This window comes from Callithrix jacchus, chromosome 17, assembly GCF_049354715.1.
Source record: "Callithrix jacchus isolate 240 chromosome 17, calJac240_pri, whole genome shotgun sequence".
NCBI classification, from domain to species: domain Eukaryota; kingdom Metazoa; phylum Chordata; class Mammalia; order Primates; family Cebidae; genus Callithrix; species Callithrix jacchus.
Window position 1 is genome coordinate 78,220,874 of NC_133518.1, and position 11,628 is coordinate 78,232,501.

Sequence of the window (11,628 nt, forward strand, 5' to 3'; positions counted from 1 at the left end):
AAAATCAGAAAATGCAGATAAATAAAATGGAACCAGGCACAATGATGTGCACCTATATTCTCAGCTACTCAGGAGGCTGAGGCAGAAGGACCACTTGAGCCTAGGAGTTTGAGATCAGCCTGGGCAACATAGCAAGACCCCATCTTTATCTAACAATAGAAAACGAAGTTAGATCATCCATGATCCTTCCCTCCAGAGGGGAAAATATTACTTTGTTAGTATTAGTGTATTTTATATTAAAAATTATTCATACAGGCTGGGTACAGTGGCTCTCTCCTGTAATCCCAGCACTTTGGGAGGCCAAGCAGATCAACTGAAGTCAGGAGTTGGAGACCAGCCTGGCCAACATGGTGAAACCCCATCTCTCCTAAAAATAGGAAATTAGCCAGGTTTGGTGGCACGTGCCTGTAATTCCAGCTATTTGGGAGGATGAGGCTGGGGAATCACTTGAACCTAAGAGGCAGAGGTTGCAGTGAGCCAAGATCACACCATGGCATTCCAGCCTGGACAACAAGAGCAAAAAACTCCATCTCAAAAAAAAAAAACTATGTGTGTATATATACATATGTATACACACACATATATATTGATTTGTTGTTATTGTTACTAGAGTTTCTTATAGCTACTTCAGTTCTGAACTCCTGAGATCAAGCCACTGAGCACATCAAGCCCACAGCTTATGGTGCTGTCATTAGTCTGTTGTAGCTTGACATTCCCCCAGGAGGGAAGATCACATTAGAGCCTGTGCCTTGGCCAAGGCTGGGAAAGCCTGTCCTTGCTTCTCTGGTGCTGTGGATGAAATCCACATGTCTGTGCATCTTAATGGACGCATCCAAGGAAAACTTGTCATTAGAGTGCCCAAGTTTTTTTAAATGGTTTGTGGCAGTTGGGGGATGGGTGGGAAAGGTTAAGAAAGGGCAGGTGAAGGAGGCAGTGGCTCTAACAATTCCAAACAAGGAAGTTTCCAGAGGGACCATATTGTCTCCATCTTCCTTGTCTGTCCTATAAAGACAAGGAAGTGTCTTCCTTAAAGTAGGACTTATTTAAACTCAGAGCCTCTACCGGGAGAATACATTAAGTTAGATTCCAAGCAATGGCATGCAATGCAACTGTAAAAAGAAATGAGGATATTTATATACCACTATGGAATGGACACTAGAAGTATTGTTGAATACAAAAAAACATAGTGGAGAAATTACCCTTAATTTAAAAGTTGGGGTGATTTAAAAATATATGTATTTGCTTATTTTAAACAAACATTGGATAAACTTTTTTTTAAAAAAGAAACTACTTATAGGAAGAGGAGACAAGGAGAGAATCTAGATATTTCTGAATATACCTAGTTTTGTAGATCTGATTTTACAACTACGTAATTATTTTAATAACTATAAAACAAAATCATGTTTTTAAAAAGTAATTCCTAGGCAGGAGTGGTGGCTCGTGCCTGTAATCCCAGCATTTTGGAAGGCCAAGGAGGGAGGATCACCTGAAGTCAGGAGTTCAAGACCAGCCTGGCCAACATGGTGAAACCCCATCTCTAATAAAAATTCAAAAATTAGCCAGGCATGGAGGCTGAGGCAGGAGAATCACTTGAACCAGGGAGGCAGAAGTTGCAGTGAGCAGAGATTGTGCCATTGCACTGCAGCCTGAGACAAGAGCGAGACTCTATCTAAAAAAAAAAAAAAAAAAAGTAATTCCTAAAATTCAAAAGAAAAATGCAACAGGTCAGGCATGGTGTCTCACACCTGTAATCCCAGCACTTTGGGAGGCCAAGGCAGGTGGATCACTTGAGGCCAGGAGTTTGAGACCAGCCTGGCCAACATAGCAAACCCTGTCTCTACAAAAGATACAAAAATTAGCCAGGCTCGGTGGCACAAGCCTGTAGTCCCAGCTACTCAGGAGGCTGAGGCACAAGAATCACCTGAATCTGGGAGATGGAAGTTGTATTGAGCCGAGATTGTACCACTGCACTCCAGCCTGGGTGACAGAGCAAGATTCCATAGAAAGAAAGAGAGAAAGAGAGAGAGAGAGAGGGAAGGGAGGGAGGGAGGGAGGGACAGAGAAAGATATCACCATTTGCAACCCCTAATGAAATAATGGATCTAAGCCATTATCATTGATGATGCTAATGGCACAAAAATAGAGACAACCAGACACTGTGTCCCCTATTGTAAGTCCACACTAACCCTCATATTTTTTTAAAAAAATTTCAAACCTGATCTGATCAAGCCTCTACATTCAATTAACAATTTATAGAAATACAAGAGACCAAGTAAGATGTTAATTGAACTGTGAGGGTACAATTGACAAACTCTAGACTGTGGAAATTGTGCAGGACAAAGAAATTGTAAGGAAAACTTTTAATAATTAGGAGGTAAAATAGAGAGGGAAGGCAGAACCAATAAATAGAGGCTTAAGATTGCACTGCATGGAATTTATTGGGATCCTAACTTATACAAATGAGGAGAGGGTGGTGGTTGAAGGAAGAAGGAGGGAGGAAAAGGAGGAGGAGGAGGAGAAAGAGACAAGAGAGGATGAGAATGAGAATAAATATGGAGGCAATGTGAACCATGGCTAGATAGTTAATGATATTAAGAATTTACTTTTTTGGCCAGGCATGGTGGCTCACGCCTGTAATCCCAGCACTGTGGGAGGCTGAGGCAGGTAAATCACCTGAGGTCAGGAGTTTGAGACCAGCCTGGGCAACATAGTGTAACTGTCTCTACAAAAATACAAAAATTAGTCACGTGTGGTGGTGCGTGCCTGTAATCCCAGCCACTCAGGAGACAGTAGAATCGCTTGAACCTGGGAGATGGAGATTGTAGTGAGCCAAGATCCCACCACTGCCCTCCAGCCTGGGTGACAGAGTGAGACTCTATCTCAAAAAAAGAAAAGAAATATATTTCATTGGTAAAGGTGTAATAATTCAACTATAGTTAGGTTTTTCCAAAGAAATTTACCCTTTGTGATACATGCTGAAATATGGGGATGAAATGACAGATCTGCATTTTGCTTTGTGGAGAGCAAGTGGAAGACTGCCCAGATGAAATAATAAGTCCATCATTGTTGAAGCTGGGAGATAGATCCATGGGTTTCAAGATATATTTTCTCTACTTTTATTTATATTTGAAATTCTCATACTGAAAACGTTTTGTGAAAGTAGGCCCTGGCTTACTGTTTCCACAATTGTAATTCATTCCTTCTAGAGATAGCAAGTAGACTGTCAGTGTGACCATATAGGACTTAGCACATCCAACTGTTTTCAACCCCCTTCCAAACCCCAATAATTTTCAAGGCCAATTCGTTTTTCATTTAAAAGTTTTATTACTGGTTGATGGTTCCTGGAAGTGCTGAGAGATGCTGACTGCTTGCTTTTCAGGCTCGGGAATCTCCAGCTATGGAAATAACCCCCAAGATGTCCCCAAAGCCTTTGAGGATTGCATGCAAAAAGTCAAGGGGCAGGTTCCATCCCGCCTCCACGGGTCCACCCCCATTCACCTGGGAGCCACGGCTGGGATGCGCCTGCTGAGGTAAGGGCTGTGCGGCACACAGCAGCCCATTTGGCCGAAATAGCAGAGAATGTGTTGAACCTCGCCGGGAATGTAACTCTATTTCTGGGAACAACCCCTGTCCCTCAAAAAGAAGCCCATATTCTGCCATACATTTGGGCTTTAAAGGTTGGGAAACTTTTAATCTTTAATATCCAGAAAGAAACACTTCTAAAATTCTTTCCCTCTCCCTTGGTAATTTTACTGAGAACTCTGAAAAAGACAGGTAATATGAAATCTGCTCATGGGGTAGAACTCTAGTTTGACACTTGGTATTTTGACACCTGTGAACAACCAGCTAAATTTGGTAGTAAGTACAACCCATAGCTATGTAGCTTCTGCTCGTGTACAAAATACCGCTGAAACCTGCTTTAAAACAAGGGCATGTCTGTACCTCAAAGCAGCCAAAGCTTTTGGAGTTGTTATGAAAGAAGCATCTCATTTTGCTCACTCAATCAGTTCCTTCTAAATTTGTGGTCATGGCTTCTAGACCAATTGCATTGTTTTTGAATGCATTTTCTCTTTTTACTCCAGTATAGCATTTCCTTGACCTTAATATTTTTTAAAAACTTTCCAAAAAGAAACATCAAACTTAAATCTACTCAGGGTAGAGGCTACTCCAAGTATTGGCAGAAGGTTTTATCAAAGAAGACAACACTCATTCTGCTTCAAAGGCACTTTATCTACAATTCCAACCATGCAAAGTTATCTACGTATGGGCATTAAGAAAATATAAAAAGAACAAGCAGCCAGGCGCGATGGCTCACGCATGCAATCCCAGCACTTTGGGAGATCATGAGGTCAGGAGTTCAAGACCAGCCTGGCCAACATGGTGAAACACCATCTCTACTAAAAATACAAAAATTAGCTGGGTGTGGTGCCAAGCACCTGTAATCCCAGCTACTTTGGAGGCTGAGGTAGGAGAATTACTTGAACCTGGGGGACAGAGGTTGCGGTGAACCGAGGTACCACTGCACTCTAGCCGGTGCAACAGAGTGAGGCTCCATCTCAAAAAGGAACAAACAGAGCTACTTTAACAGGGTCATTAAAAGAAATCATGAAGTACTCTCCATTAGATTCTTGTTTCTAATCTGATTTCCTGGTTGACCACGTTAAATGTGAAAGGAATTTAGATTTCTTTGCTCACTCTCGGAATCTGCAGTGTATTTCTAAATTAGTTTAGCGTAATAGAAATGACCTCAAAACTCCTTCCTTTTTCGTTTTCCTTCTTATAAAAACAGTTCTTCCAACAAGGGAGGAGCTGAAACCACATAATCTCAGAGAGCACAACAAGGCAGCCCCTTTACAGGCTATTAATTCCATGGACCTAAAATTCTCATCTGCTGTAGTGATGCTTCCTTAACACGACACATGTAGAGCTATTTACAGAAAAGCCAGCAGCAGGATGTGCTCATGAGGTTTTCAACTTGGAGACTGAATGCTTAGAGCTTAGTTTGTGAAATCCTTCTGCTTTCCCTCTATTCAATTCACATTTTCAGGCTGAATTTCCCATTTCAGAATATATTAGGAAGCTGCTTACTCTGCCTGGGATTTGACTTCAGGTAACAAGTTTCAGAACAGGACCTGAGCAATACCGACAATATGAATGGGATAAGTGACTATAATCAGGGAGAAATATTGGTGCAATTCTATTAAATGTCTGTAAAAGCTACTCTAAAATATCTTTGTTTTACCAGTAGGGTTTGTACATATATAGGCTTTGTGGTTGAACGGGCTCTGAATTTTTCTTGGTTGCTTCCCGCCCCGGCCCCCAGTCTTTCAGTGAAAAATAATTAAAAGGCTCTGCAATGTATAGCTCATGGCAAAAGCCCTGGAACAGAAAGCTTATCCCTTAGGGAAAAGGTGAGTATCTCCTTTGAATCAATTAAGTGCTAACTCTTGTAAAACTGTTTTCTGATGATGATCTATTTCTTCTGAGGAACTAGCTGATATTTTAATTACTAGACAAGTAAAATAGGAAAGAAAACGATGAGAATTGGCTGGGATGAAAACTGATGAAACTGGGAAAACTTTGAATTATTTTCCAAGCAGTGAGAATCAGCCCCTGATTTGGGATGGATTCTGCTTGCAGCCCTGCGCCTTCTTCTTCCTGAGCCAAGAGTCAGCCAGTGCCCCTCACTTTCCTAACCCAGAGATGGAAGAGGAAATAATCTCTCAAGTGAGCTTTCTTTCATAGGGTAAAGTGGCAGCAGATGGACGCCATAGCACTCTGTCACCAGGGGTATAATGCTGTGTCGCCAATCCTCCGTGGGTCAGCACACCGGCGGTTCTTCAATCCAGTGGCAGCCATGATGACTGTCATATCCCTTCATGCTGAAGCCCTCCCAAAGAGTGAAGCAGAAACAGCTGAAAACTCAATGTTCTTCCTTCCCCCCTTCCAACCAAGCTCCCTTTCCTTCTGGTCAGACGAGGGTTCTTCATATGGTGCCTCCAAGAGATTATTTATGCCACTCTTATGCCTTCAACGATCTCCTTTCCTCTGCTGATCTGAGACAGAGCAATGGCAGTTAAACAGGAGGCTCTTTTGATACAGGAACAGATGATGTGGGTGGGGAGAACAAGTCGTACTTTTACTGAAAGTGATTTTCCTGCTTGGCAGTTTGACAGGTGACAAGTGCATCCTGCCTTCACGGTTGCCCCAGAAGTCTTCAACTTGCAAAAGGGACTGTGGTGTACAGCACACATGGGGAAAGTCCTTCATCCCCACCAGCAGGGAGATGGGGAAGTTTGCATGTTCACCTGAGTGAGACTACACATTTTCAGACTCGTATTGTGTGGGCACTCAGACTTTTTTGTTCTGTGCCTTGCATAGGTTGCAAAATGAAACAGCAGCTAATGAAGTCCTTGAAAGCATCCAAAGCTACTTCAAGTCCCAGCCCTTTGACTTTAGGGGTGCTCAAATCATTTCTGGGCAAGAGGAAGGGGTATATGGATGGATCACAGCCAACTATTTAATGGGAAATTTCCTGGAGGTGTGTGGAAGCAAACGCATGGTTTTTAATCTTACTGTTTGTTCTATCCCTTGTGAGTGGCAGGCTAAGTAGAGGCACATCCCATCAGGGACATCCATCCTGTATCATTCCTATCAGGTAATGCATTAGGGAAATACCTGTGAGACAATAGCTGAGAAAAGACATATACAGCTGGGGAGAAAACATGGTCATAAACAGGACTAAATGCTTGGGAGGGGGGAAGTCTCATCCCTTTACTAGCTTGTAAGAAACTGAAGAGGGTGAGATCTAAATTTAACACTAGGCTATGGGTCTCTGGGAGGGCAGCTGAAGAATAACCCTTCAGACAGGCTCCATGGCCATCTGGAATTTACAAAGCCCTCAGGAAGTCTGTATCCCTAAGTTCCCAGAGACAGAAGGAAGTCTTCACCTGTGTTCCCAGCTCTCCTCACAGGCCAATCCCTGTACTCCCTGCTCCCTTGGTGCAGAGGAAAGTTGACTCCAAGAGACAACTGCCATGTTACAAGGGGCACAAAACAGGAGTTACCCAGAGTATGTGTAGCCCAAGACCTATTTTGTTCCCCTTCAAATACATTTTAAGTTTTAAAATCATTACCCATAATTAACATTTGGTAAATTTCATATAAAAATCCATACTTGTAGCTCTCCTGACCTCCTCACTCCTCCCCAAAATTGGAGGACATGGTCACAGTAGGCTCACATTCCTGGATGGTAACGAGGACAGAGTGTGTAATTTGTGGATTCTCCAGTTTGCCGCAGACCCCACCACTCCCTGTTAATAAACCTAATCTACTTCACTCATTTATTACTTACCTTTGTTACCTGCCCAGCTCCTGTAAGCATTTCAATTCACCACTTCTGAAAGAAAAGGAGAGAATTGGCCCCAAATGCTCCCTCTGTCCTACTTCTTAGCAGTAGGAGATGAGGCTTGGGTGGAGAACTCTGGGCAAACATAGATGGTGCCTTTGGCCTTCTTTCTCACTTCCTTTTCTCACTGTGCAGAAGAACCTTTGGCACATGTGGGTGCACCCGCATGGAGTGGAAACCATAGGTGCCCTGGATTTAGGTGGTGCCTCCACCCAAATATCCTTCGTGGCAGGAGAGAAGGTGGACCTGAACACCAGTGACATCATGCAGGTGTCCCTGTATGGCTACGTGTACACGCTCTACACACACAGCTTCCAGTGCTATGGCCGGAATGAGGCTGAGAAGAAGTTTCTGGCGATGCTCCTGCAGGTACTTGGTGGGGATAAGGGGTGGCAGGTGTTCTCTTGAGGGCTGGAGCTGAGGGGAGAATGCCCTGCCTTCTCGGGTCTGTCCTCTCCACTTCAGTTGAAAGGTAAATGGAAATAACAGCATTTTCCAATTTACTCCTGGGGGTCCAAGTCCCTTTCCTCTCTCTCTCTTTCTCCCCCTCCCCCATGTTACCACTTCCAGTGAACTTGAGTAAGAAGTCTAGGGAAGTTCCAGAGCTTCACATGTTTTGTAAATGACTCAAGACCTGGAATCCCTCTACGGACACAAACCGTTTTAAACCAGAAGCTAAATAAGCTTGAGAATTTTGAGACTCCCCTGGGTGTAGGCAAAATAATATTAGTGGTCATAAGAGAAATGCATGCTGAAGGGGAAGAGGGCCGAGCCCTCCCCAGGCTCAGCCTCCTTTTAGACGGGTCTATGTTAGGCAGGCTCGATACCCCTTATGTGATAGAACTTCAGAGCAACCACATTCCATCAGGTTGGTCAGTAGTTCGTTTGGGAAATGCTCAGGACCCAGAAGGCCACTCCAGGCATCGGCCGGCAAGCTGCTGCTCATGCCGAACTCAGCGTTATGCAGTGTGTGTTCATGAGGGCACCGACTCCATAGATGAGACCCCAGACCCAAACTCCAGTGCTCAGGGGACGTCAATCTGAGCCGTGGCTGGGTGGCTGAGAGGAAGAGGGGGACTTTGACTACCTAGAGGAGTATGTGGAAATCAGGACTTGAGGGCAGGGGGCTAGGGTGGGTTAGCCTGTGAACACAATGGACACATCAGTAGGTTAACCTACATTCCTCCAACCTACTCTGATAACTGCAGACAGGAGCAGACTCAATCCTGAAGGGGAGTTGAGGGGATCACAAAAGCGCATCTTCAGCAGTACTCACGACTTCAGACCCCTGCATTTGCCCAGTGTTCATGCAGGGTGGGTTGTGAGAACTCAGCTTCCGGTTATGGCCCCTCCCCCAACCTCTCCTGAATCCTCCCAGAAAAGGCTGAGGCCCCAGGACACATCCATGGGACATTTATTGTCAGGAGAGTCTGAGCACTGCCAGGAAAGGACAGATGTGAGAACCCTGCAGGCAACCCTCAACTACCCTTCTGTATTAATCCGTTCTCACACTGCTATAAAGAAATACTTGAAACTGGGTAATTTATAAAGAAAAGAGGTTTGTTTAATTGGTTCATGGTTCTGTGAGCTATACAGGTTTCTACTTCTAGGAAGGTCTCAGAAACTTACAATCATACTAGAAAGTGAAGGGGCAGTAAGCACATCTTACATGCAAGAGCAGGAGGAAGAGAGAGCACGAAGGGGAAGGTGCCACATGCTTTTAAACAACCAGATCTCATGAGAACTCACTCACTATCATGAGAACAACAAGGAAGAAATCCGCACCCCATGACCCAGTCACGTCCCACCGGGCCCCTCCTGCAACACTGGGATTACAATTTGACATGAGACAAAGTCAACCCATGTCACCTTCCATGGCTCCCACCCTAACTTCCACCTCCCTCCCCCAGTCAGCCAAAGCAAACCCCACAGGTAACACAATTAACCCTCCCTGGCAGGGGTCTCAATACTTACCACTCATCCCCACTTGCTCATTAAAGTAGTTCAACGGACATGCTTCTTTCTTTCTGGGAGAGAAGTTCTGGGAAACCCTCTTTTCTCCAGCTCTTTTTACTGCTAGTGGTGCGTAGTATCCATATCCTTTTCCTCTGGTTCTGACCCTCGCAGGGGTAGAATGTGGAGGCTCAAGTGAAATCCTCCTTTTACTAGGGCGAGTGAAGGTCAGGGAAGCTAACCATCTAAATTTGACTGGCCCTGCAGAATGTGTGTTTCTGTCTGTCTGCATGTGACTGTGTGTTTATGTCCTTATACAGTGTTTCCTAAACAATGATTATGTATCCAGCCGTCCACAGAAGAGAAGTAAATACTTCACCTTTCTGAGGTCTGATTTAGGCTTGAGAATGCCAGTCTCCAAATGTGAGCCCAGCACTGGGGGTGGAGGAGTGAACACAGCCTCTCACAGTCAGCTCACAGGGACAGGGACACAAGTCTTCAATTTGCCTGGTAACCTCTAGATGCCTGATAGGGTGGCTCTGCCCTTAGAGGCTTCTGACTCAGCTAAGAGTAGAGATTCAGCTGAGATGAGGATTACCAACAAATGCATGTAAGGACCTGCCTGACCAACAGTTTCGTAGGTCAAATATGTATTGCCAAGCCCTGACTTAGAAGGTTCATACAAATGACTGCATCATAAATTGATGCAATATTGAGTGAGTAAATTCCATCAGTCTGGATCTTGTTTCCTCATCCGTAATATACGGAACTATGTAGTGCGGTGAGAATAACACCACAAGTGAAGTTCATAAACCCTGGTTCATAGCTACCCTAAGCTGGATCAGATAATGTGAGGGACAGCCTAGTGCTATGCCTGGCACAAGGTAACTGTCACACACACACACTTTTTCCTGTCCCTACTTCAATTATCTACACAACCTATGATCAAGGACATGCTGACATAGAATAGCATTTTTTATTTCTCTCTTGGCATTTGAGGGTAGTGATAGTGAGCATTTGCAAAAGGGAAATACTTGGCTTTCCACAAAAGAGTGGTTTCTAACACCTCACTCTTACACCTACAGAATTCTCCTACCAAAACCCACCTCACGAATCCCTGTTACCCTCGGGATTATAGCACCAGCTTCACCATGGGCCATGTATTTGACAGCCTGTGCACTGCGGACCAGAGGCCAGAAAGTTATAACCCCGATGATCTCATCGCTGTTGACGGAACTGGGGACGCATCACTATGTAATGCGAAGGTGGCTTCCGTATTTGACTTCAAAGCTTGCCGTGATCAAGAAACCTGTTCCTTTGACGGGGTCTATCAGCCAAAGATTAAAGGGCCATTTGTGGTAAGAGCAAAACCTTCTGAAAGGCTCCTTTCTTTCCCTGCGGAATATTTATTTCACACTTTTCTGTTTCTCCTCTGCTGACCTGTTAGCCACCTTCTTACTCCTCACCCGTAAACCTTTCTATTAAACCCCATTCTGAAAACTAATTTCCTTCTATATTACTTGTTTCCAGGCTTTTGCAGGATTCTACTACACAGCCAGTGCTTTAAATCTTTCAGGTAGCTTTTCCCTGGACACCTTCAACTCCAGCACCTGGAATTTCTGCTCACAGAATTGGAGTGAGGTCAGTATTTAAAGAGAAAGGCTCAATGTCAGTACAAAAAAAAAAAAGTATGGTAGAATCTATTTCATGTGTGTATATTCTGAATTTAGCCTTTATGCTCTTCTAGTTCCAGCACAGCTGTAAAATAAAGGGAAGAAGGGAACCTACCCCATACCTGTAGTGTGAATTAATGGTATAACTATGTATACAATGGTTAGAATAATATTTGGCATATAATAAGCACTCAGTGAGTTTAAAGATTAGTATATTGTGATATTATACAGGGATATTTTAATAATTATATTACATGATTGTATGATTGTATTATAAAGTCATTTTTATTATAAGATTCTTTAAAATATGTTTTAATCCAAGTTGTTTCTTTTAAAACATACGTGCTTGCCCTGCCTCTCAGCTGTTTGAAACCTCCTTTCAGCTCCCACTCCTGCTCCCCAAATTTGATGAGGTATACGCCCGCTCTTACTGCTTCTCAGCCAACTATATCTACCACTTGCTTGTGAACGGTTACAAATTCACAGAGGAGACCTGGCCCCAAATACAATTTAAAAAAGAAGTAAGTCACGGCACAAATCATTTTCTCTCCTTCTTCCCAACAGCGAGGTTTGTATGTATGTATGTATGTAGAA

At 43.7% G+C, this 11,628-nt stretch overlaps 1 protein-coding gene across 3 annotated transcripts in view; it reads left to right on the forward strand.

Moving 5' to 3' along the window:
- ENTPD3 (ectonucleoside triphosphate diphosphohydrolase 3) overlaps positions 1-11,628 on the forward strand; it is a 39,220-nt gene that overhangs the window by 23,473 nt on the left and 4,119 nt on the right. For all 3 annotated transcript variants that reach the window (XM_035277816.3, XM_035277815.3, XM_035277818.3), the window contains exons 5-10: positions 3,380-3,530; positions 6,382-6,541; positions 7,544-7,777; positions 10,447-10,719; positions 10,892-11,002; positions 11,418-11,555. In XM_035277816.3, the coding sequence (XP_035133707.3) occupies positions 3,380-3,530; positions 6,382-6,541; positions 7,544-7,777; positions 10,447-10,719; positions 10,892-11,002; positions 11,418-11,555 (1,067 nt within the window). The remainder of the gene's footprint in view (positions 1-3,379; positions 3,531-6,381; positions 6,542-7,543; positions 7,778-10,446; positions 10,720-10,891; positions 11,003-11,417; positions 11,556-11,628) is intronic.